At 40.5% G+C, this 27495-nt stretch overlaps 1 protein-coding gene across 1 annotated transcript; it reads left to right on the top strand.

The window, feature by feature from the left end:
• Positions 1-21570: 21570 nt before the first annotated feature.
• Positions 21571-26928, top strand: LOC107399854 (leukocyte immunoglobulin-like receptor subfamily A member 5). The gene is made up of 5 exons (XM_042269502.2): positions 21571-21714; positions 21876-21911; positions 22096-22380; positions 22503-22805; positions 25771-26928. The coding sequence occupies exons 1-5, from the start codon at positions 21681-21683 to the stop codon at positions 25905-25907; spliced, it is 795 nt and encodes a 264-aa protein (XP_042125436.2). The 5' UTR covers positions 21571-21680; the 3' UTR covers positions 25908-26928.
• Positions 26929-27495: the final 567 nt, after the last annotated feature.

Genomic DNA, 27495 nt, shown 5'->3' with positions numbered 1-27495 from the left:
CACCCTCCCACAGACAAATATGCAGATTAAAAAAGAGTCTATCATAACAGGGAGACCCAGCCACAAGTGGCAGGATTGTGGAAGGAGCGTGAAGTTGAGGGATCACATCTTTAACTACAACACAAAGCAGAGAGAGGGAACTAGCAGTAGGCTGAAGATACATAATCTCAAATCTCACCCCTGATGACATGCTTCCTCCAGCAAGACCACACCTTCCTAACCTCCTCAATTAGAGACCAAGTGTTCAAATACCCGAGCCTACAGGAGACATTCTCATTCAAACCACCACTAATATTAATAGCCACATTTTTATTATTTTAGTATTTCTTAATTCTTTGGAGACCCTTGTCCTTCTGTCTCATCATCTTGGGTCCTTTCTTTAGACTCTGTCTTCCACAGCCTCTCTAGTTCTATGACCTACTACTGGTGGTGAACTCCTAGAGAGGATGCCCTGGAAGCCAGGGTCTGAAGTGTCACTCTAGAGCAGTGGTTCTTAACCTTCCTAATTCTGTGAAATTTTAAGACAGTTCCATACTAGTGACCCCCAACCATCAAATTATTTTGTTGCTACTGCATAGCTATAATTTTACTGTTATGATTCATAATGTAAATATCTGATATGAAAAATATCTGATATGTGACCCTCATGAAAGGGTTGTTCAACCTACAAAGGGATCATGACCCCCAGGTTGAGAACCACTGCTCTAGAGCAATAAAATCTATTGAAGGTGTTTGAACTTTGGAGTCAGAAGTTGATCTTGGATCATGATCTGGGATTAATTTTCTACAGATGTGGAATTGGGGACAACTTTCTTGATTTAGAGCAATCTTTTCAGTCTAATCTGACCTTGAAAGAAGACAGTAGATGACACTCATACAGGAATGGCTAGAATCTATGAGTGAGAAACCAGGAGTTGATGAAAAGCAACCATGCTTTGAAGTAAGGGAAAGTAGAACAGCACTCAAGTTTCAGAGCAAAGAAGGATGGAAACAACACTTCAGAATTCAGAACAGAGCTACAGAAAGTCTGTTTCAAAGACTCAAGGTGAGAACACTTAGCTGCAGATGGTGAGGGAATATGACTGAATAAGATGAGAGACAAAGCAAGAATCAAGACACACAAAGGAGTGTCCTCAAAAGGCACATGCTGTACTTTCAGTACTAAGAAATTTAGATCACAGAAGCAGGGGATGCTGGCACAAGGGACAAACGTATTTGAGTAGAGATGAGGAAGAGAACAGGAAATTAAACACAAGAGACACAGAAAGTAATTAACACTAGACCATCACTGGGCAGAATGCAGGAAGAGGTGGGAATCTTGGACTAGGAACCACAGAAACCACCATGTAGAAATCTGATCTTTGCTATAGACTAGGGTGTGGTTATTTCCCCGTGGACACTCCAAGCTCCCACAGAGGAACGGTGAGCTGTGAAAAATGAATCCACAGTAGACAGAAGCACAAAGGCTGCCGCATCTCAGAAACACCAGGATTCCAGATTGAAGTCCTAGCAGTAGAGAGATTATTGACAGTGTATCCAGTACCTGGAGACAGCAAGACCAACTACAGCAATAGCAAAGATTGCCTGGATCACACACCATACCCTCTACTTACAGAGCAAAGAAGATAAAAACCAACACGGAGAGATACCACAAAGATCTACCATCAGAAGACACCAATCCCCCAAATATCTAAAACAAACAAACAAAATGACACAAAACAAACAAGAACAGCAAAACAAAACAAAACAAAAACCAGGAACATAAATACAGCTTAGGGACAAACTCAGTGCTGTTATTCTTTATTTTCAGTTGCTTTCTATAAAAATATTCTTTGAAGCCTGACATGGTGACACACACCTTTAATCACAGCACTTTGGAGGTGGAGGCAGGTGGATCTCTGTGAGTTCGAGGTCAGAGTTGCCTTCATAGTGAGTATACCAGAACAGCTAGGATTACACGTAGAGACCCTGTCTCAATAAAACAAATACACACATTCATTGAGAATTTCATACATGTGCACCATAATATGTAATTTTATCCACCTCCCATTTATCTGCTCCAACTTCACCTGAATCCCATACAATACATTCTTTCCTCAAATTCATGTCATCTTCTTCTTTTCATAACCTACTAAGTCTAGTTAGTGTTGACTGTATGAATATGGGTGTGGGGCCATCCATTTGAGTGTAGGCAACCAATGAGTGGCCGGCCATGTCCTCGAGGAAGTATGATTTTCCTTCCCCAGCAGCTAACAGTCACCATTAGTTCCTTAGTAAGTGATGGGGCCTCCTGAGCTTCTCTCACTCTTTATTGTACTCTTCTTCCCCTTTTCTCTCTTCTTTGATTATAGGCTTTTCATAGAATCTGCTTATATCAGATTGATTAAATTAGAGTAGTTCAGAAAATAATACATGCTTAGATGTTGTTTTTCATTGTTTTCTGCAGGATTGATGACCGGTAAGCACTCAATCACTGAGCTATATTCCCTTAAATATTTAGGTATAAAATTGTGCTCTTTTTTCCTTCTCTCTTTTCTTTACTTTTAGGCTTTACCTACTTAATATCAAAGTTTACTGACAATTTTGTCTTACACTACTCTATCTACCTGTCTGTCTGTCTGTCTACCTACCTACCTACCTACCTACCTACCGACATAATCATTGATTTCTTTTTTTCTTTCTTTTTCTCTCCTCCCTGATCCTTTGTATGATGGCTGCTCTTGTCTTATCCTGAGTGCTGTAATTAAATTTTGTTAGGACAAACACAGCACTCACTACTTAAAAGTACAAAGTCTATGTGTCTTTGCAGGCACAAGAAAATCTCTTAACTGTGAGTTCCTACAATATAAAATACATGCATTTCTAGCATATAATGATACAAATAAAATTCCCATTCAGATTAAAAAAACAAGGACAAAATTAAGAATGGAAAAATCAAATTTGATAGCTCCATGTCTCCCATCTGGGCTCCGAGTAAGCTGGACTCCAAAAAGCTGGGCTAGCTTCACCCCTCCTGTTTTGCTGCCTATTGTACACAAGTCTTTATTGATGGGGGAATATATTTCTATATGCTGTGAAAATACGTTGTCTTATTGGTTGATAAATAAAGCCATTTGGCCTATGGCAAGACAGCTTAGAGGCAGGTAGAAAATCCAAACAAATAAGACAGGAAGAGGAAGGAAAGGCAGAGGAGATGCTGCCAGTCATGCCATAAGAAGCAAGATGTAAAAGTACTGGTAAGCCACAAGTCACATGGAAAAGTATATATTTATAGAAATGGGTTAACTTAAGATGTAAGAACTAGATAGCAAGAAGCCTGTCATGGCCATAGTGTAAAAATAATATTAGCCTATGTGTGTTTATTTGGGTCCAGTTGGTTGTGGGACCAGTAGGTGAGAGACATTTGTCCTGAAAGTGGGCCAGGTGTGACACAGGAAACCTTTCAGCTACACTCTTCAGCCAGCTCCACTTTCTACATGCATTTTTCTTAGTGTCTGTCACACAGTCCTAACATAACCATTTTGAAGTCTTCATAGCAACTTAGGTTTTGCCTTCAAGGATCACCCATTGGATGGCCTCAGTGGATTTATAAAATTTAAAAATTTTAATAATGTATATGTGGGGGGGCTGCACATGCCAGAGGCATCGGATCCCCTGGAGCTGAGTTACAGCTGTTTGTAAGCCATCTGATACAGATGCTGGGAGTCAAACTCAAGTCATCTGGAAAAGTAACAAGTGCCCTTAACCACTGAAGCACCTCTCCAGCTCCCTCAGTGGATTTCTAGAAACATGGTGCAAGATTCTCTTAAGCCTTTTGTCTTGAATTTTTATGACTGCAAAAACAGTTCTGTGATAATAACAGCATTGCGAAGTTGTGATGACAACTCAGGATAAACCTGGCCCTTTGAGCCACAGTTCTGTTGGTCTTTGTGTGATGACTCTTGGGAAATCCTTTCCTGTGCCTCATATGTTTATGAGCAGGAAGCCCTTCATCACCATTCTCAGAAAGGCCTCTCCTGTTTAATGAATTTGCATTTTCACAAAATGGAGGCTTTGATGAATGAAGCCTTTCTTGATATAATTCAGTTAGGTAGGAAATCTTCAAACACTTCAAAGACCTACAGAGTATGACATTTTAAATGTTTTAAGAACTTTGACTTTCTGGACATTGAGACATGTCTGCTCCTGGCAGCACCAATCTACTTCAGAGAAGATATTGGGCATTGAAGAAACACATTATGGAGTTTGCTTTCTCTGTGGCAAAAGTTAGCCACTGGGCAAAAAGTGCCCTTGTGTTGACTGCTTGATGATATGTTGTATAAACTAGACATACAGGATCCATAGGAAGGTGATCACTGAACTTTGTAAGGCAAGATGGTCCTTCAGGTTCCTGCTTCACAGAAGAAACTGCCAGACATTCTACAGGACACAGAAAAAACAATGACTGAGAGACTAGGCCTATGGGCTGAAGATGGATGCCTCAACATTACAGAGGAACTTTGGATGACTGTCCAGGCAGGCAGCTGTCTCTGTCATTTCTAGGATTTTGGAAGTTGCTTACAATGCACTTCCTGTTTACTTAGGTAATATTATACCCTTCTGAGGTCTTTGATGAAGTTGAAGACTAGATAGTTATAATTTTCCTTGGTCATGATAAAAGATAAATTAGATATGAAACTTTAGACTTTAAAATATAGGATAGATGATAAAATATTTTCTTTAATTTTGCCAAATACAAATAGACTAGATATTGTAATTTTAATTCTTGCTAGATAACTGGTTTTTTTTGTTGTTGTTGTTTTTTCGAGACAGGTTTTCTCTGTGTAGCTTTGAGCCTTTCCTGGAACTCACTTGGTAGCCCAGGCTGACCTTGAGCTCACAGAGATCTGCCTGGCTATGCCTCCTGAGTGCTGGGATTAAAGGTGTGCGCCACCACCGCCCTGCTAGATAACTGTTTTGCTATAAGTAATTTTACTAGGTTAAAGTTAAAACCTTCCTTTTTTTTAGACAGAAAAGGGGAAGTGATGGGGAAATGTCTTTCTGGATGCTGTGAATATGTATTGCTCTGATTGGTTGATAAATATTTTATGTCTGTAAATATATACTTTTCCATGTGACTTGTGGCTTACTGGTACTTTTATATCTTGCTTCTTATGGCAGTGACTGGCAGCATCTCCTCTGCATTTCCTTCCTCTTCCTGTCTTATCTGTTTGGATTTTCCACCTGCCTCTAAGCATTTGCTGATTGGCCAATAGCCAGGCAGGAAGTATAGGCAGGATAAGCAGACAAGGAGAATTTTGGGAAGAGGAAGGCTGAGTTAGGAGTCGCCAGCCAGACACAGAGGAAGCAAGATGTGAAGGCAAACTGAGAAAAGGTACCAAGCCACGTGGCTAGACATAGATAAGAATCATGGGTTAATTTAAGTGTAAGAGCTAGTCAGTAATAAATCTGAGCTAATGGCCATACGGCACTTATAATTAATATAAGCCTCTGGGTATATGGGTGGGCGAGATTTGTCTCAGCCGCTGGCAGGCTTGGACACAGGAAATCTTCTGACTACAGTTCTGGTGAAGTTTCTATTTACAGTGCTAAGCTCTTTAACAATTCCATTTGCTTTCAAACTTACCTTGTCTATAACATTAAACTTGCTTACACTTCTTTCCTTGCCAAATTGCACATTTTTATATCTTTCTGCTTTGCTTTTTACTGTCTTTCATGTAGACCAAGGTTAAATTAGCAGGTAGTAGCCATGTACATCCTGAATACTACCCTGTTTTGAAATTTACTCTGCCAAACAAATCAGTCTTCTACTTCTCTGTTCAGCCTTACACAAGTTCTTAGAACCAGAAGAATGCAATCAGAATCTTTGTAAAAATATCACAAGATTGGCCTCTAGCACAATTTCGGAGCATCTTCTTATTACCCTGTGAAATATCATGAGCCAGGCCTTCACTGTCTGCATTTTCTGAACAGTTTTATCTTCCAAACTTCCCCATAGATGATTTTTTAAAACTCTGCTTATAGCATTCTAGGGCTTTTCTAGTTCAAATTTCCAAATGCTTCCACATTCCTGCCACATTATCCATTCCACATGGTCAGGTTTATCACATTAACTACTTCACTTCTGGAGCCAATTTTCTATATTAGTTACTTTTATCTTTTATCTGGTGAAATACCTAACAAAAGATGTGTAAAAAGGAAGAGTTAACTAAAATAAGTTAACAATTTGAAGGCATAATCTGTCATATGTAGGCAAGCCATGTTGGTAGGAACTTGAGGTGGCTGGTCACACTGGATTAGAAAGCAGAGTGAGTTATGAATGTTGATACTCAGTCCCTTTCATCTTTATTATTCAGTCTGGGGTGCCAGCATATGGAAGGGTACCAATTAATGAAAGACTTCCTACCTTAATTAACTTCATCTAGAAACTCTATCACGGATATACGAAGAGATTTTTTTCCCCATGATGATTCCCAATTACACCATGCTGACAAATTAAATATAGCATCTATCACATAAGATGATTTTGGTTTTCACTATTTGATTATTCATATAATGCTAATTGTACCTAATCAAGGTGGTACACACTATGTATGATGAATCATTTAATATGATAAAAAATATATTGAACATGAGTTTGGGTCAAAGATGTGTTTTGGTTATAACCATGCTGAATTCTGCAAAGAGAGAGCTGTATATAAAATTTTTCTGAATGTACCTTTTCTTTCTTAGCCACATAAAGGGCAAAAGGATCCTACAGGCATCAACTTTTAATACTGCAGTCAGCTGGTAAACCAGATTAGCCAGGCCCTGAGGATATGCTGTGCATTGTACACTATGCTGGGGCACTGACTCCTGTCAGTTCTGCTGACACGGGAAGTACCATGTTGCCCACACCTGTCATTCTGGTGTCTTCTGATAAGTTAGAGTGGAAATGAGGGGTATGGAAGTGGAAGTATTTGTCTGGGAGGCTGTCTACAGCTGCAGTGGGTTACCTTGCTTCCACCAGTTAGGTGTACATTGATGCCTGAGTTAACCCTTATCTACCATGTTCTGGCTGCCAAGGCTCACAGACCAGGCAATGGGAGGAAAACAGGGGCAGGGTTGTATATGAAGCAGATAATTTACAATGTATCTTTATTTCAAGGGGTCTAGAAGACTTGGGCACAAGTGGGTGAGTCTGTCACCAAAGTTTGGATTAAAATGCAATCCATATTTTGCTGTGACAGTGTGGTCGACAGCACAGGGCATGGGAAAGCGGGTTGAGTATTGGAAGCCTTGTGGGTGAATCTATATTCAATTGGAAAGAGAGGACCCTGAACACTTTCCACCAGTTTATTCATTCTGCCTTTGACTGATCCAAGTGACACCAGCAAGTAGAGGAGAGCTGTGTGCCCAGAGCAAGAGGTATTGTGCAGGTAGGAGACAGCAACCTCCCAGTACCGCGCACGGAAACAGAGCTGGAGACAGCAACCTCTCAGTACCATGCACGGAAACAGAGCTGGAGACAGCAACCTCTCAGTACCATGCACGGAAACAGAGCTGGAGACAGCAACCTCCCAGTACCACGCACGGAAACAGAGCTGGAGACAGCAACCTCTCAGTACCATGCACGGAAACAGAGCTGGAGACAGCAACCTCTCAGTACCATGCACGGAAACAGAGCTGGAGACAGCAACCTCTCAGTACCACGCAGCTTTCAAGGTCTCCAGCACTTCAGGATGGTAGAAAATGCAAAGGATAGTTGCGGTGGCATTCTCTTGTATTCTGAGGAAAGAGAATCTTACGCTAAGTTCCAGGAATTTCAGAAATTACTGATCTGAGATTCTAATGTTTAATGCTTTACTCACGTTAACTGGTGTTATTTCATTCACATAAAATTCCCCACCTCCAACACACACGTTTTCCTCTTTTTATCACAATGTGTTTACTCCCTTATACAGTATTTACCCAACATTCTCAGGCACCAATTTTGTTGTGGGAAGACATACCATTCTTCAGGGATAGAAAATGCCATCCTTTAACCCTGAGCACTCATAGTAATGGTGTAGCTGCTTCTGTTGCCATGACGAAACATTGGCCAAAATGCAGCTGCAGGAGGAGAGGGTGTCTTTGATTTACAGATTATAGTCCACCATTGAGGGAAACCATGGCAGGAATGCAAAGAGAGATCCTTGAGCCAGAAACCAAAGTGAAGAAGTTTGAGGAATTCTGCTTATTGCTTCCCTGGCTTGCTCACCTTGCTTTCTTTTTTTAAAAAAACATCTTTTTATTTATTCTTCTCTCAGATGATACATCCTGACTACAGGCTCCCCTCCCTTCATTTCTCATAGATGTCCCTACTTCTTTTCTCCCCCAGTTCCACTGCTCTTCCATTTCCCTTCAGAAAAGCACAGGCCTATCAGTGATATCAACCAAATATGTCACAACAAGATGCAATAAGGCTAGGCACAAACCCCCATATCAAGGTTGGATGAGGCAAACCAGGAGGAGGAAAACGGTTCCAAGAGCAGTGAAAAGAGTCAGAGATGCCACCACTCCCACTGTGAAGTCCAAACGAAACCCCAAGCTAAACAACCACAGTGTGTATGCCGAGGGCCTAGCATAGACCCATGCAGGCTCCCTGATTGCCACTTCAGTCTCTGATACCCTGTGAGCACTGTTTAGTTGATTCTGTGAACCATACTCTTCCAGTGTTCTCAACCCCTTTGTTTTCTACAATACTTCCTCCCCATCTTTCGAGGGGTTTCCAAGCTCTGCCTAATGTTTAGGTGTGGGTCTATGTATCTACTCCCATCAGCTGCCAGAGGAAGCCTCTCTGATGATGATTGGGCTTTCTTATACATCCAGGCCACCCGGTCATAGATGGCACCATCCATAGTGGGTTGGATCCTCCAACATCAATCAGCAGTATAAAAAATGACCCATAGACATTCCCACAGGCCAATGTGATGAGACAATTCCTCAGTTGACATTTCCTCTTCCCAGGTATGTCTAGGTTCCTGTCAAGTCAACAAAAACTAATTATGACAGCTATCAAGGATTCTTACAAACCAGGAAATCAGATATTCTAAGTACAAGGAAGGAGGAGGCAGCTGTACCTCTTTCTCCCCAAGGCTGTGCCTTCTCTCTGAAATAAGATCCCTCCCCTGTCTTCCTGGCAGAGCTACTATATTCTTGTTGGAGAGCATATGACTCTCCGGTGTTAGTCCCAGCTTGAGTGTGAATGTTCAGTCTGTTTCAGGATGCATCCTCCAGATGCAGCAATCAACACACTACAGAGTTTTGTGATGGGCTCTATAACAACAGCACACATAGGGACCTACAGAGGTCTAAGTTTTGACCTTAAATACCATCATGAATCATCAGCACTGAGTGACTCATCGTTGATCATGGTGACAGGTGAGGGAGCTTGTACCCTGAAATTTGTTCAATGATCCCATGTTTCTCATTCAGAGTATCTAGTCAAGGAAAACATGAACCTAAATGTTTTAAGTTATGGAGAATTCAGTACAAAGGATTGGGTACTATGTCAGGAAGGGCAGCCAGCCTTCAATGACAACCACATTCTAAACCTGACTTATGCATAGTTAGGTCACATGATACAATTTTAAGATGTATCTTGTACCCTAAAGATGATAGACTGAATGATTGCTCTCCAATGTTCACATCTTGGAGTACAAGCAAGTTTAAGATTTGGAGCCTAATGCATGATTTCTGGGTTGTTAGTGACATTGTCTCAATAAGGTACTAATGTTGTTTTCATGGGGCACTGGTTTGTTCTTGCCGTAGTTCCTTGTTAGACACCAAAGTCAATGATGCAATGGGTCTTTTCTGCATCAGAGAAATGGAGCATAAACAAGATATCAGGTTTAGAGGGAGGCATAGATATTAAAAGGAGCAGGGAGACACTAAGAAGAACAGATGGAGGGAGGAGAACCCTTATTTTTCTAGGTCACCCTGAGCTGAGTAAAGAGGAACTTCCTCTAAATTTATAATCTGCTCATTTCTAGTAGTCTGAAGAAAGTTCTTGCTCTTGGCCCTCCTAGCTCACTGGTGAAGTCAGTAGGGACAGTGACACTACCATGCTGTTCAAAACATGCTATTTGAGGCCTTCATTCTGGTTCTGCAGAAAGAGGAATAAAAGGAGGCCAGACCATATGTACTTTGTTTGGGAATCTTATGCTGGGGGCTCCCTGGCCAACATCTCCATAACTCCTGCACATGCTGGGACCTACAGATGTTATGGTTCTGTCAGTCATTGATCCTATGCATGGTCAGACTCCAGTGACCTCCTGGACATGGAGATCATGTGTCAGAGTCTCCACATCTGTCCCTTACTGTCTTTAAGACACAGATCAGGTGCTCTAGACCATGGATGGGCACATAGGGAGGTCATAAGAATGATGACAAGCAGGTTTACTTGGGGAGAGTGACACTTCTGGTGAGTTTTATCAAGAAAGACATTGAAAAAGGAGACATAAGTACAGACCATTTAACATAACAAATGGTGCAGCTACAAATGAAATACAGAGAGGTCATGAATGAGTATAAGTACCAAAGAGAGACATGGTGATGGCACACAATAGCCAGCAAGTGGTATGCTCCTCTCTGTACTCGTGAAGAAACCTGAGTTTCCATTTTACCTTTACTCTCATTTTTCTACAATGAGAACTGGACTGCTACATATTAAATTGAGTTACAGGGTTGAGTTTATCTTATCTTGGGGTAATTCCTCAGGGATCCCGAGATTGCTAAACGAACTGATGCAATCTGACTCTTCCTGCTTTATTGTGATTTATGTACAATTTGTCCTCATTGATGTTGATGTCCTTTATCTGGAGGATGTGGGTTCCATCTTCCTTATTGTCCCTGTGGAAGCAACCATACTGCTAATAATTAGAGTCAAATAAACAAAAATAGAAAAACCTATACACACACACACACATACACACACACACATACACACATACACACACACACACACACACACACACACACACACACACACACACACACACAGACTGAACCAGAGGTTGAGGAGAGAGAAAGGGGCTCAGAACAAAAGGGAGCATAAAATTGGAGATAATGACTAAAATTGGCAAGGAACCAGCTAAAAAACAAGAATACATAATGGAAAACATACAGACAAAGGTGGATGCTTATTATAAAAGACAGATAATCTGAGAAGCGATAGACAGCTAGAAAATAGTGTTCATTGAGTTAAACTAGACTAATCACACAGATAGTGTAGCTTGTGTGCAGAGAAAACACACTCATGAATAGGAGCTTGGAGTATCATTCAGTGCTTAAGCATTTATCTGGCAGATGGCCTGTGGTTGATCCCCAACACTTTAATGATGAATAAAACAAATAAAAAACAACTTACATTGAATCCAAATACCTTCAGAGATATCTAAATAGTTGGACTATATGCAAATACGTTTTTCCAGTTAAACCTGCTGCCAAATGAAGGTCATAAACAGGTAAAGAATCAGAAATTATAACTTCAAAATGGCTGTTTAAGGTTCTACAAATAAATCAATGAATAAACACATAAGTCACTGCCAATATTCAGTTTACAACTTGATTGTCAATCTACAAAGAAAGCTGGGTAAAATTAGAATAAAATGTAATGCTTATGATCCTTTAATTTTGGAGAAAACACATCATCATCAAGACCAAGAGGTTACAGCTAGGTACAATCATTGATATGTTTCCTTTTCCAGGAACCTACACAGCATTTTCCAGTACTATGAAAGCAGACTAATAGGAAGGAAGGCTTCAGTTCATTCCAGCTTGGTCTTCTCAGCCAAAGTGCATGGTGTCTTCACCAACAGTGTCTTACCATCCACTTCTAGTGGTCAATCCAGAGCAATGTCAGCAAATGATGTTGTTTTCTGAGCCTTGGTAGCTGCAGGAGCCTCCCTGATCAACAATGGGAGTGAAAATATTTTACACTTGGCACTGATGTTTTCATTTAACAACTGATGGCTTCTGAGACGAGCATTATTTACTCATGCAAGCTAGTCTATTCCATTTAGTTTTCAATATTTTAATTAGCTTACAGAGTTCTATATTAATTTTTCCTGCACCATTAATTTTTTATTAACCTTCCACTTATTATTCTGAGGATTGCGATCTAGATTTAAACCCTTCCAAATTTGTGGCCTGACTGATCCTCACACCATTCCTGCAAGAAAGTATATTCCCTTCACCCTCCTCTGAGGGAGGCTGTTACTTGTTTGAGATTGAATATTAGTAAATGTTATCCCTCATACCTTACATGGAAAAATACATTTCTTCCAGTGAGTATTAGTGTCCTGAGCACTGAGACAGAATCTACAATGTTGATCTATCAGTGTCTTCCATGGTCAGGAGAGAAGAGGTATTGCAAAGAAATCATGAGGAAGTTCAGATAAAGAGGATTTAAGAGAAGCCACTGCCCTTACAGCAATGAAGAAGTAAGAAGAAGGAAATTACCAGCAACCAAATCACAAGAGCGATTAGCAAAAAGGTTTAACTTCTCTCTTCAAGTAAATTAGGTCCTGTTAATGCCTACCCAAACCTCCTTCTGGTACCATCTGTGGTGGCTATGTTAGATTCTCTGATCAAGCCGGACAGAGGCTATTCTCATTTCCTCCATGTTTCTATTTCATTTTAACATGAACTCCAAAAAAAAAAAATCCCATCCTGAACTGTCCTCCAGGTATCAATACTGTCCATGTTCAGTGAGATTCAAGTTCACATACTAGTATCATCACTCCATCCACCTCCTGCCCTAATCTAGGTTGCTGTCACCACATTAGCTCAGTTCTCTTACCACTCCAGAATTTCTTCTAAAAACCTTTGCTGTCCACCATGCTGAATTCTTCCACAGGGCTTGATATGCCTGAAACATCACAATGCCTCTTTTTTGCCATTCATGGTCAGTGAAGGTAGTCTTCTTCCTCACAAATTCCTCTCATTTTTAGAGGGGGAACTCAACAAAGGTTATCATATCTTCCTGACAGACAGACACATCCATTCACTAAAACACTTGTGTCTTTAAAGTCAGCTTCCTGGGGCAGTAAGAGACTATAAAATACCTTTCTAAACTCCTCAGTATGATAAAGACAGATAACTGTTCTCTTTTTGACCCACTCAACTGAAGTATATTCAATAGCTAAAATTTGTGTTAGGGATGCACAAGAACTCCACACCCTTAGAATACTGATGGGCACACCATACAGATTCAAATCATTATGGATTTTATCATAGTTTTCTATCATTTACAATTCTTTCACATCCATTACCCACCTAATGGTGATCTTAAAATAGTAACATGTCTATCTGTTTCTTTGCTTAAAGATTTACAATAACTTCAATTTAATATATAGTTTTGCTGGGTAGAATAATCAGGGTTGATAGTTGTAATCTTTCAGGAGTTTATCATATTGGAGTATATCTTTCCAGGAACTTCTGATTTAAATATTTTGGTCAAATAATCTAATTTCATTTATTTTATTTTATTTTATTTTATTTTTTTTATTTTACAATACCATTCAGTTCTACATATCAGCCATGGGTTCCCCAATTCTCCCCCTCCCACTTCCTCCTCTTATCCCCAGCCCACCCCCCAGTTCCCACCTCCTCCAGGACAAGTCCTCCCCCAAGGACTGAGATCAACCTGGTAGACTCAGTCAAGGTAGGTCCAGTCCCTTCCTCCCAGACTGAGCCAAGTGTCCCTGCATATAAGCTCCAGGTTTCAAAAGCCAACTCATGCAATGAGCACAGGACTTGGTCCCATTGCCTAGTTGCCTCCCAAACTGATCAAGCCAATCAACTGTCTCACCTATTCAGAGGGCCTGATCCAGCTGGGGGCCCCTCAGCCTTTGGTTCATAGTTCATGTGTTTCCATTCATTTGGCTATTTTTTTCAATAATTGAGTAAAACCGAAATTTATTATAAGCCACAGTTGTCCTAGGGACCTCCATGCTATATATATATAGCCTCTATGGTTCTATGGGTTGTGGTCTGATTGTTCTTTATTTTATATCTAGAATCCACTTATGAGTGAGTACATACCATGACCATCTTTCTGAGTTTGGGTTACCTCACTCAGGATGATTTTTTCTAGTTCCATCCATTTGCCTGCAAATTTCATGCTTTCATTGTTTTTCTCTGCTGAGTAGTACTCCATTGTGTATATGTACCACATTTTTATCATCCATTCTTCCATTGACGGGCATCTAGGTTATTTCCAGGTTCTGGCTATTACAAATAGTGCTGCTATGAACATAGCTGAGCATGTGTCTTTATGGTATGAACCAGCATTCCTTGGGTATATGCCCAAGAGTGGGATGGCTGTGTCTTGAGGTAGTTCGATTCCTAATTTTCTGAGAAACCGCCATAATGTTGTCCACAGTGGTTGTACAAGTTTACATTCCCACCAATAGTGGAGGAGTGTTCCCTTTGCTCCACATCCTCTCCAACATTTATTGTCATTGGTGGTTTTGATGGTAGCCATTCTGACAGGTTCAATGTGTTACCTCAGAGTCATTTTGATTTGCATTTCTCTGATGATTAAGGATGTTGAGCATTTCTTTAAATGTCTTTCAGCCATTTGTAGTTCTTGTTTTGTGAATTCTCTGTTTAGCTCTTTTGTCCATTTTTTAATTGGACTGTTCAGTACTTTGATGTCTAGTTTCTTGAGTTCTTTATATATTGTGGAGATCAATCCTCTGTCAGATGTGGGGTTGGTGAAGACCTTTTCCCATTCTGTTGGCTGTCTTATTGACTGTGTCTTTTGCCCTGCAAAAGTTTCTCAGTTTTGAGAGGTCCCATTTATTAATTGTTGTGCTCAGTGTCTGTGCTGTTGGTGTTTTATTTAGGAAATGGTCTCCGGTGCCAATGCGTTCAAGAGTGCTTCCTACTTTCTTTTCTATTAAGTTTAGTGTAAATGGCCGGGCGTTGGTGGCGCACGCCTTTAATCCCAGAACTCGGGAGGCAGAGCCAGGCGGATCTCTGTGAGTTCGAGGCCAGCCTGGGCTACCAAGTGAGCTCCAGGAAAGGCGCAAAGCTACACAGAGAAACCCTGTCTCGAAAAACCAAAAAAAAAAAAAAAAAAAAAAAAGTTTAGTGTAAATGGATTTATGTTTAGGTCTTTGATCCACTTGGACTTGAGTTTTGTGCATGGTGACAGATATGGATCTATTTGTAATCTTTTACATATTGAGATGCAGTCATGCCAGCACCATTTGTTGAAGATACTTTCTTTTTTCCATTGTATAGTTTTGGCTCCTTTGTCAAAAACCAGGTGTTCATATGTGCATGGATTAATGTCAGGGTCCTCAATTCGATTCCATTGGTCCATATGTTGGTTTTTATACCAGTACCAAGCTGTTTTTATTACTATAGCTCTATAGTAGAGTTTGAGGTCAGGGATGATGATGCCTCCAAAGGTTGCTTTATCGTATAGGATTCTTTTAGCTATCCTGGGTCTTTTGTTTTTCCATATAAAGTTGAGTATTTTTCTTTCCAAGTCTGTGAAAATTGTGTTAGGATTTTAATGGGGATTGCATTGAATCTGTAGATTGCTTTTGGTAAGATTGCCCTTTTTACTATGTTGATCCTACCTATCCATGAGCATGGGAGATCCTTCCATTTTCTGATATCTTCTTCAATTTCTTTCTTTAGAGATTTAAAGTTCTTATCAAAAGGTCCTTCATTTGTTTAGTTAGTGTTATCCCAAGGTATTTTATATTATTTGTGGCTATTGTAAAGGGTGATGTTTCTCTGACTTCTTTCTCAGCCCTTTTATCATTTGTGTATAGGAGGGCTACTGATTTTTTTTTGAGTTGATCTTGTATCCTGCCACTTTACTGAAGGAGTTTATCAGCTGTAGGAGTTCCTTGGTAGAGTTTTTGGGGTCACTTATGTATACTATCTTATCATCTGCAAATAGTGAAAGCTTGACTTCTTCCTTGCCAATTTGTATCCCTTTGATCTCCTTTTGTTATCTTATTGCTCTAGATAGAACTTCTAGTACTATATTGAATAAATATGGGGAGAGTGGACAGCCTTGTCTTGTTCCTGAATTTAGTGTTATCGCTTTGAGTTTCTCTCCATTTAATTTGATCTTTGCTGTTGGCTTGCTATAAATTGCTTTTATTATGTTTAGAAATATTCCTTGTATTCCTGATCTTTCTAAGACCTTTATCATGAAGGGGTGTTGGATTTTGTCAAAGGCTTTTTCAGCATCTAAGGAGATGATCATGTGTTTTTTTCTTTCAGTTTGTTTATATGGTGTATTACATTGACTGATTTTCATATGTTGAACCATCCTTGCATCCCTGGGATGAATCCTACTTGGTCGTGATGGATGATTGTTTTGATGTATTCTTGGATTCGGTTTGCCAATATTTTGTTGAGTATTTTTGCATCAATGTTCATGAGGGAGATTGGTCTGTAGTTCTCTTTCTTTGTTGCATCTTTGTGTGGTTTGGGTATCAGGGTAATTGTAGCCTCATAAAAAGAGTTTGGTAGTGTTCCTTCTGTTTCTATTGTGTGGAACACTTTGAAGAGTATTGGCATTAGTTCTTCTTTGAAAGTCTGGTAGAATTCTGCACTGAAACCATCTGGTCCTGGGCTTTTTTTGGTTGGGAGACTTTTGATGACTATTTCTATTTCTTTAGGGGTTATTGATCTATTTAAATGGTTTATCTGGTCTTGATTTAATTTTGGTATGTGGTATTTATCCAGAAAATTGTCCATTTCTTCCTGGTTTTTTATTTTTGTGGAGTACAGGTTTTTGAAGTATGATCTGATGATTCTCTGGATTTCCTCGTTGTCTGTTGTTATATCTCCCTTTTCATTTCTGATTTTGTGAATTTGGGTGCTCTCTCTTTGCCTTTTGGTTAATTTGGCTAGTGGTTTGTCTATCTTGTTGATTTTTTCAAAGAACCAACTCTTTGTTTCATTGATTTTTGTATTGTTCTCTTGTTTTCTATTTCGTTGATTTCAGCCCTCAATTTGATTATTTCCTGGCGTCTATGTCTCCTGGGTGAGTTTGTTTCTTTTTGTTCTAGAGCTTTCAGTTGTGCTGTTAATTCATTGGTATGGGATTGCTCCATCTTCTTGATGTATGCATTTAGAGCTATGAATTTTCCTCTTAGCACTGCTTTCATAGTGTCCCATAAGTTTAGGTATGTTGTACTTTCATTTTCCTTGAATTCTAGAAAATTTTTAAATTCTTTCTTTATTTCTTCCTTGACCCATTGATGTTTCAGGTGGGCAGTATTCAGTTTCCATGAGTTTGTGGGTTTTCTATAATTTTTGTTGCTGTTGAGGTCTAACTTTAAGGCATGGTGGTCTGATAAGATACAGGAGGTTATTCCAATTTTTTGTATCTGTTGAGATTTGTTTTGTGTCCAAGCATGTGGTCAATTTTTGAGAAGGTTCCGTGGGGTGCTGAGAAAAAGTTATATTCTTTTGTGTTAGGATGGAATATTCTGTAGATATCTATTAGTTCCATTTGAGTCATAACATCTGTTAGGTCCTTTATTTCTTTGTTAAGTTTCAGTCTGGTAGATCTATCTTTTGGTGAGAGTGGTGTGTTAAAATCTCCCACTACTAATGTGTGGGTTTGATGTGCGTTTTAAACTTTAGTAGTGTTTCCTTTATGAATGTGGGTGCTTTTGTATTTGGAGCATAAATGTTTAGAATTGAGACTTCATCTTGGTGGATTTTTCCTGTAATAAATATGTAATGTCCATCCTGATGTCTTTTGATTGATTTTAGTTTGAAGTCTATTTTATTAGATATTAGGGTAGCTACACCAGCTTGTTTCTTAGGTCCATTTGCTTGGAAAGCTTTTTCCAAGCCCTTTACTCAGAGGTAGTGTCTGTCTTTGAAGTTAAGGTGTGTTTCTTGTATGCAGCAGATGGATGGGTCCTGTTTTCTTATCCATTCTGTTAGCCTATGTCTTTTTATAGGTGAGTTGAGACCATTGCTATTGATGGATATTAATGACCAGTGATTGTTAATTCCTGTTATTTTTTGTGGTTGTGTTGTGTTGTCCTTCTGTGGTGTATGTTGGTGTGGGATTATCTATTGCTTGATTTTTCATGGATGTGTTTAGCTTCTTTGGGTTGGATTTTCCCTTCTAGTGCTTTCTGTAGGGCTGGGTTTGTGGACAGGTATTGATTAAATCTGGTTTTATCCTGGAATATTTTGTTTCCTCCGCCTATGGTGATTGAGAGTTTTGCTGGGTATAGTTTCTGGGTTGGCATCCATGGTCTCTTAGTGTCTGCATGAGATTTGTCCATGATCTTCTATCTTTCATAGTCTCTATTGAGTAGTCTGGTGTTATTCTGATGGGTTTGCCTTTATATGTTACTTGGTCTTTTTCCTTTGTGGCTCTTAATATTTTTTCTTTTTTCTGTGTGTTTAGTGTTTTGATTATTATGTGGCGAGGGGACTTTTTTTTTTTTGGATCCAGCCTATTCGGAGTTCTGTAAGCTTCTTGTATCTTCATAGGTATTTCTTTCTTTAGGTTAGGAAAGTTTTCTTCTATGATTTTGTTGAATATATTTTCTGTGCCTTTGAGTTGGTATTCTTCTCCTTCTTCTATCCCTATTATTCTTAGGTTTGGTCTTTTCATGGTGTCCCAAATTTCCTGGACGTTTTGTGTTAGGACTTTTTTGTCTTTAGTGTTTTCTTTGACTGACGAATCTATTTTCTCTATCGTGTCTTCAGTGTCAGAGATTCTCTGTTCCATCTCTTGCAATCGGTTGGTTATGCTTGTTTCTGTAGTTCCTGTTCGTTTAGTCAGGATTTCTATTTCCAGCATTCCCTCAGCATGTGTTTTCTTTATTGTCTCAAATTCATTTTTCAGATCTCGGAATGTTTCTTTCATCTGTTTAATTGCTTTTTCTTGGCTTGATTTGATTTCTTCCCATTTTTGTTCGTTTTTTTCTTCCATTTCTTTAAGGGAGTTTTTTATTTCCTCTTTAATGGAGTTTTTATTTCCTCTTTAAGGGAGTTTTTCATTTCCTCTTTAAGGAAAGTTTTTATTTCCTCTTTGAGGGAATGTTTTATTTCTTCTTTAAGGGCCTCTATCATCTTCTTAAAGTCATTTTTAGGGTTGATTTCTTCTGTTTCTTCTGTCTTGGTATGTTCAGGTCTTCCAGGTGTAGAATCACTAAGTTCTGATGTTGCCATATAGGTCTTTATGTTGTTGCCTGTATTTTTGCACTGGCATCTACTCATCTCTTCCTCTGTGCGGTGCAAGTGGTGTCTGTGTCTGAGAGTGCCTCTCTTGTTCTAATTTTTAGTCTTGGTTTAGTAGGGGTTCTTGGTTAAATTGGTGCTATTGGGCTATTTCTTCAGGGGCAGCTGATTTCAGTCGGTGATTCTTATGATTCTGGTGATCTGGTTTGGTGGCTGGGTAGCACCTTCTTCTGTCTTCCCAGGTCATGTTTTGTTCATTCGTCAACTCCTCAGCTGATCTTGTTTCTTCAGACTTCAAACTGTAGGCATCTGAATCCTCTCCCAGATGGGTTTCAGCTGAGTGGGGTAGTCTCACCAACACCTCCACGTTGTTGGGTTTCACAGGATCAGCAGCTGGGCCCTGGGTTGTCCTCAGATGGAGTGTTCAGATTCGTTCTGATTCCGTCCCATGGAGATAGCTTCTTCCCCAGGTGTTGGGGTTAGAGGCGTCCCTGTTCCAAGCTGTGTCTGCTTGTCTCTGTCCCTGGGCCTGTTTACCTCTGTGGTCTACCGCCGGGCCTGTATGTCCCTGTCAGCTTCCTCTGGGTCTGTCTGCCTCTGTGGGCCGCCGCCGGGCCTGTATGTCTCTGCCAGCTGCCACCGGGCCTGTATTTCTCTGCTGGCTGCCGCCGCGGGCCTACCTACCTCTGCTTGTCACTGCCACCGGGCCTGTCTACCTCTGAGGGCCACCACGGGGCCTATAATCTAATTTCTAATGTTCTTTCTTTATAAGTGAGTTGACATTTCTGATGGCTATTCCCCTTCCTCTCAACACTCAGAGATAGATATGGAAGACAGGAGTGGAAAGATTCTAAGAGCCAGAGATTATGGCTATCTACAAGGAAACAGTGTCTTCTGGACACAGCATGGCAGCTTCACACATGAACTCACAGCAGTTGTGGCCATATGTGCAAGATCAAACTAGACCAAATCCCAGCATAGAGGTGAGAGAAGGACACAAATTTCCATCCATATCTATGGAGATATTGATAACTGATATCTGTTGAGAAAGGGAGAACAAGTATAGCCTCTGGTAAGTCAACCATGCTTCAGTGGAAGGCCACACATCCAAGAGTAAATTGAACTTGATGGTTTTTTTTAAAACAAAACAAAACAACAAAACACAAAAAAGACACAAAGTTGATCATGCAGGGAAGGAGCTGGATCTAGGAAGAGCTGGGTGAGGGATGGATATAATCAAAACACATTGTATGATATTCTCAAAGAGCCCATAAAATTTTTAAGATTTCCTATTTCCTTAACTGTGAAACTTCAGAACATGTACATTTTTCAAGAGTGAGATGGGGCCCCAGAACTCTGTATGAGTTTTACTTCTCAAAACAGGTGATGATCCTCTTTACTGAGCAACCATACTGAAGTTATCCCTGCCATCTGTTCATGCCCAGGTTCTTTCCTCTCTAATAGTCTTGCGTCACAAGGACTCAATTCATTTAAATTTTTAGTAAGTGTTAACTTCTCTATTTTTTTAAATCTCCTTGTATTATAGGAAGCCATAGAAGGCTTCCACACATTTACAGTGCCCGTTTCATTCTTGTGAGATCCATAAGTCCAAGGAAGGAACTTATAGGTGTCATCAAGGAGTCTCATGTCTGGTACTGACACATTAGTGAGAGATAAGGGGAAAGTAGTTGATTGTATGAATAGCAGAAGAACAATTCTTACATTTACAAGGTGTTTAGGAGAGATGACACAATCTAGCATGTAAAAATCCTGTAATAATCTCAAAAGCAGCTCCACATGAGCCACAAACACAGGTGCTTGGTGTCTCTGCTGCTTTGAACCCACCCTGAAACATCAGTTTGCATATTCCCCAATGCATCATCAGAGTTAGAGATATGACTGAGGATGGTAAGACATCATGATATTGTAGATATGAACATGGTAGAGAGAAAAACCCATGGTTTCTTAAATTCTTAAACACAAGACTATTATAGAGGGAGGAACCTGGGCATGAACAGATGTCAGAGAAAACTTCAGTAAAGAGGATCATCAGCTCTTAGTCCTCAGTCACACTCACCTGGGAGTCATTTCTCAGGAAGACATGAGGTATATTTGAAGCTATTTACTGGAACCGGAGAGGAAAAGAACTGCAGCAGAGTAAGGCCCCATTTACTCTCTCTAATGTCCTCAGTAGACATTGTACCCAGCTTAGCCACAGTCTTGTGAAAATAGCATACTCACTCTTGAGGAGGACACTTCCTCTTATTTTCATTTCCAGTACTGTGTATGTAATCTCAGACTTTGTCCTTGCTAGGCAAGCATTCCACCAGTGAGCCAGTTGCACAAGACTTCCTCTTCTTGATGTGACAGAGCACAGTGTCTTTCGTGTTGCCCTCTGTGTTGATATGTCCTGACAGTTTCTGTAGTCTCATCAGTCAGCACAGCCGGGACCCCGGGAAGGAGACATCATGATCTCTACTTTGATAGTGCTGTTTCATCTTGGTGAGATTTGAAGGGTGGAGGGAACACCTAATTCTAGGAGGGACCTCAGGCCATAACTAAGCTGTGGCTCATCAGGAGATCCCATGGCCTTGGATGGCTTTGTAGAGGAGAGGATCTTCTCAAGCTTCATGGAGAAAATCTCACAGAGAAATCTTTTTCAGGGCTGAGTCTGGAACCCAGAACCACAACGATGGCAGGTGAGTCATTCCCCATACCTTACCAGAGGCTGTTTCCACACTGAAATAAGAAAACCACTCCTGTGCCCTGGAAATGGACAACAGCAGGTGTGGGGTGATTATGGTGATGCTTCAAGACCCTGGGGCTCAGAGGTAGAATTTAAGAAAGGAATACCCTGTGACACAGCATTTGATTTTCTTGCAGGACAATTCCCCATACCCACCATCTGGGCTGAGCCAGACTCCGTGGTCACCAAGGGACAGTCTGTTACTATCTGGTGTTTTGGGACTGAGGAAGCCCAGGTGTACTATCTGTATAAAAAGGAAGGTTCAAAATCCTTGAAGCCACAGACTGTGTTTGAGCCTGGGAACAAGGCCAACTTCTCCATTCCATTCACGACAGAGTACCACGCAGGACGATACCACTGCTACTATTACAGCCCTGCTGGCTTATCAGAACAGAGCAACGCCCTAGAGCTGGTGGTGACAGGTAAGGGACTCACAAGGGTCCCAAGCTCAGGTTATGCCCTGAGTAAGGGATTTTGATCTCATGGCATCTCCTTCTCACAGTCCAGTCTTTAGATAATGTGGAATGTTTGTCTCCTCTTTTAGGATTCTACAGCAAGCCCAATATCTCAGCTCTGCCAAGCTCTCTGGTAACCTCAGGAAAGAATGTCACCCTCCAGTGTAGCTCACATCAGAGATATGGAAGTTACATCCTTACTAAGGAAGGAGAAAAGAATGTGTCCTGGACTCAGAACTCACAGAAACACCCCAATGGACATTTTCTGGCCCTGTTTCCTGTAGGACCAGTGACTTCCAAACACAGATGGGCCTTCAGGTGCTATGGATACTACAAGAGCACCTCCCAGATGTGGTCAGTACCCAGTGAGATCCTGCAGCTCCTCCTTTCAGGTGAGGCAATCCCATCTTTGACATTTATTTGAAGCCCATAAATTCTTTGCATGATCCCTATTCCAGATGAGTACAATAAAGCTGAAAGGCAGCTGAGAGATGCTCAGGGGTCTTGATGTAGAGACATAGCAAGACTTGTAAAAAAAGGTGGATGGGAGAGGAAGTTGTTTGGCATGAAATATATCCTTAATACCTGGCTCATCTTCTCTCTGAGACTTCTCTAGGAAGGCCCCTATTTTGACCCAGCAGGGATATATCTGGGCACTTAGAAAGACCCCTGACCCTCCAATGTCATAGTGACAGTCATTATGATAGATTTATTCTATCAGATGATGGCAAACACTACATCCCATCTTGCCCTTCCCAGCAGCCTGGGCCTAGCTCTCTCAGGCTGATGTCACGTTGGTTCCTGCAAGTAGCTTCCACATTAGTCAATACACAAGCTGTGGATATACTATGTCCTCCATATGGCCATTTACCAATGGCCTCTGAATATCCTAAACACAGGTGTGGATCCTTGGTCCTGTAAGAGACTCATATTCTTCAAAGACCATGCAGGAGAGCCCATATCATCATGACTAGGATGACGGATGAGGTCTTAGGAAAGATGAGAGACAGAAAGACTGGAGTTTTTGAAGTGAAAATGAGTGAGAACAGTAGGCAGAGGAGGCATGCCTAGTGTGGAGTTATATAAAACAGACATAGAGACTCAGGAGCCATACACCTTGGTTTTAGAGAAAGAGTCTCACCTGGTGTGGAGCTCGCCAAGTAGGCAAGGCTGGTCAGCTAGTGAGGACCAGGAATCAGCCTGTCTCTGCCTCCCCAGTGTTGGAATTACAGGGGCCAATCACCATGCACAGATTTTGTTGTCTTTGTTTTTTACATATATTCTTTGTTTTGTAGGGTTGTTTTTAAATATCTGAACATTTTAATTTATTTTTACTTTCATATGTATTTTTAGTGAAATGTGATTATATTTACTCCCATACTTTGCCCCTCCAACCCTCCTCATACACCCCACTCTGAACTCCATGTATTTTTTATAACCCCCAGTTCAGTTAGTGCTGCCTATGTATTCATAGGTGTGGATCTACTAGAGCATGGAAAAATCCACTACTGGCCACACATTCAAAAGAGAATGATTCTCCCTCCCCTATCCTCTACTAGCTTCCAATAACTCCTCAGTAGTAAGGCAAGGGACCTAGGTATGACGTACCCATCTGTGCCAGAAATTTGGCTGGCTTGATCTTCTGTAGGTCTTGTTTATTCTTTAAACTTTCATGTGTTTATAAAATGTATTGTAATAATATTCTTCTTCTTCTGCTACCTCCCTTCAATTCTCCCTAGTTTCCCCACCTCACCTCCATCCCAATTTCATGTCTTCTTTTAAAAATTATTATTACTATTCCACCAGTGTAAGTATATGGGACTACCCGCTAGGGCTTGGTCAACCTATCAGTTGTCACATCTGCAAAGGGGATTGACTCTATCACCCTCAGCAACCATCAATGCCAATAGATCCCGAGCTAGGGGTAAAGCTTTGAGGGTTCCTTCCCCATATATGCTAGATTTTTGACTGGATTAATTTTAATTTTGTGCATGTCTCATGTAGATAACCACAGTTTCTGTGAGTTGATATGTGTGACAGTTGATGCAATACCAGAATCAGCATTTCACAGCTCTTTTCTCTGTCTTCTGCTTCTTATATTCCTTCCACCCCCTTTTTATGAGGTTCCCTGAGTCTTGTGAGGAGGTTGATAAAGGATGTTCCTTTACCAGAGTTGAGCACTCATAGTTAAAAATGAGGCTTTGACCAGCTAGTAGTCTCTACTTTAACCACTACCCACTGAAAAAAGACTCATCTCTCACCAAAGTTAGGAGTAGCACAGATCTGTGGTTATAGATGTATACACTTAGAATGCAGTTTGACAGTATGACCATTTATCAAAACAACAACAGCTAGTTTCCCACACCTAGGGCCTATAATCTCCCTATTATGGGCTTTTGTCTATGTTTATAGTATCATGCATTGGATCCTTCCTGTGGATCAGGCCTTATGTCCAATTAGAAAGCTGGTTACACACATAACTGCCATGTCAATACTGTACCTGTAGGCATCTTACGAAAGAGGGCACTATTATAGCATGTGGGGTCTAGAGCTTGATAGGACCATTAATGTCATTTCTCACCCTGCAATCTGTATAACCCTTTATGGAAGTATCTAAGCTAGTCAGCAGGGAGAGAGCTTTCTAGTCAGTTTGAGGTTGCTTTCTCTATGTACTCCTACATAAATGAGTGATATCTTTAGTGAGAGGTACATACAGTAGTTATAATAGACAACAAAGAGCAATGGCTCCTGTATTGGGTACTTCTTGGGTGTCCCTGACAAATAACACATAAGGAGGTATTCTGTACCTTGCGATAGTATTTTTACTTAATAACCCATACTTTCTAGAAGCAATCATTGTCAACCCATGCAGGATGCTTCTGTTTAAACTCCCCTTTAAATATATACAAACTAATAGATTTTATTAGGATGTCTTCTATATCTTAGTTAGGTTAACATAACCCTTACCCTGTTCTTTGCCAACCCTCTATCTCTACCTAAGCCTTTAACTCCAAGTAGTCTATTTCTCATGATTGTGCATTAATCACTTTAGTGACTGAACTATATTCTCAGCTTGTGCTGTATATTATTAATGAATATACTATGTAATAAAATGTATAAAATATTTTAAGTTGTTGATAAATATATATACTCATGGAAATATCAATGAATTATTCAACTAATTTAATAATTGAAACAGAATGATTTTCATGACATTATAGTTATTAATAATAAATATAAATAAAAAGCAATTGACTCCAGTATAGTATTGACTCTTATTGATATAAGTGTCTATTCCATTTGGTTTTCAGTTTGGGACTGTACTGATTTTATTGTCTTGTTTGTCCAAATTCCCAGATTCACACTCACAAGATCACACAGTGGAGAATCTCATCAGGATGGCTGTGGCTGGCTTGATTCTGGTTGTTCTTGGGATTCTACTGTTTGAAGCTCAAAAGAGCCAGAGAAGTCCTCAAGATGCAGAGTTTAGGTGAATAGTGCATCTCTTAATATGGTAGAGACTTGGAGATGAATCTACCAAGTAGAGAATAATCATGGAAGAAAATTTGTGGCACAAATTTTCTTTGGAGCACACTGTTGAGTGCTCCAAAGAGAACATCATATTTGGGTGCAGGGGAAATGTCAGAGAGATCTGTGAAAAGAACTCCACACCCATTCAATTGGGACAGTGTGGTGACTTGAATGAGTTGGCCTCCATAGTCTTAGGCATTTGAATGTTTGGTCCTCATTTGGTGATGCTGTTTGGAGAGACTTAGGAGGTGTGGTCTTTTTGGAGGAATTGTGTAACTGAATGTTTAAAGACTCTCATCATTTCTAGCTCACCGTTGTGTATCCATTTCCTCCATAATCCATCCTGCAGGAAATCTTAAGTCAGAAGGCAAGCAACTCAAAATAGCCTCAGGAAGGCCCCAAAAGTGACCAGATTCACTAGGCCCCTTCTTCCTAAGAGTTAACAAGAAGAGCTGGTGAGAGTCAGTTAGACAAGGTAAGCTGCAAAGAAGAATCTGAGAACAGAGCAGCTACCAGGAAGAATAAACAAAACAAATCAAAAACACAGCTGAGCTGCCTAGTGGAGGTTTAGACCAGCATCACTTGGAAAGGACACTCTCCAACCTGTTTAGCTTGCCTGAAGGCTGTGTAATATGCTCTTTGTGAGTTGTCACCCATGCTGGGGCAAAATTCGGTGGTGCAGATGACATGGAGTCATTTCTGCTCCTGTAAGTAATCTTAACAAAACTCATTAGTTCACCAAATTGGACTTTAGTGGTAGCCATACTTCGGTCTGTCATGTCCTCCCTTCCTAGAGCGAGTAGTGTCTACTGTGTATGCTGTGTCTCCCAGGAAAAGTCTTGCCACAGAACAACTCTTTCCTTCTTGTGCTTGTGATTCAAGACATGAGCTGTCAGCTTTCTGTTGCTGCCACCACGCCTTCACTCTGTCATCATGGACTCATCCTTTGGAACTTCAAATGCAAATAAACTACTTGTTCTATAAGTTGCTTTAGTCATGATGTTTTGTCATAGCAATAGAAAAGTAAATATTATAGAAGTTGGTACCAAGAGCAGGATATTGCTGTGACAAACCTGACCTTGCTCCCTTTTAGAGGAATGTAGAAGAAGATTTTATGATTTTGGAATGCAAAAAAGGTTGAATACTATTGGGGGATTTATTGAGGCAACTCCACGTAGTTAAAAAGGAGGTTTATTTTAGGGGGTAACTTACAGATAGTAAAGGGGTTGGTTACAGGATCTGGGAGAGGTGAGGTGCAGTCCAGCTGGGTTCTCTGGAGAACTCCGCTCAGTCTACCATCCAGCATCCAGGATCACCAGGAACCAAAAGGGCAGACGCATTCAGATCTCAGATCTTAAGGGCTCCCATCTCAGCCCTGCCTCAGGGGCAGGTAGGTGTGACAGTTACCAGAAGCCTCAATGGAGGTAGTACTTCCAGGTCAAAGCTGGAACAGCTACCCACTACAGAATACTGTAAGCAAGGCTTACTTGACTATCTTAGTGGGAGCGCTGGAAGACAGTGGTGAAAGCAAACAGACTCTGGAGGCCTAGC

Source organism: Peromyscus maniculatus, chromosome 1, assembly GCF_049852395.1.
Source record: "Peromyscus maniculatus bairdii isolate BWxNUB_F1_BW_parent chromosome 1, HU_Pman_BW_mat_3.1, whole genome shotgun sequence".
NCBI lineage: Eukaryota > Metazoa > Chordata > Mammalia > Rodentia > Cricetidae > Peromyscus > Peromyscus maniculatus.
Note: the sequence above shows the minus strand (reverse complement) of the source record. Positions and strands in the feature narration are given on the sequence as shown.

Coding starts and splice junctions, on each gene's coding strand:
- LOC107399854 (XM_042269502.2), top strand. CDS start 21,681: ATGATCTCTACTTTGATAGTGCTGTTTCATCTTG. Junction 21,715..21,875: donor GATAGTGCTGTTTCATCTTG/GTGAGATTTGAA, acceptor AATCTTTTTCAG/GGCTGAGTCTGGAACCCAGA. Junction 21,912..22,095: donor CAGAACCACAACGATGGCAG/GTGAGTCATTCC, acceptor ATTTTCTTGCAG/GACAATTCCCCATACCCACC.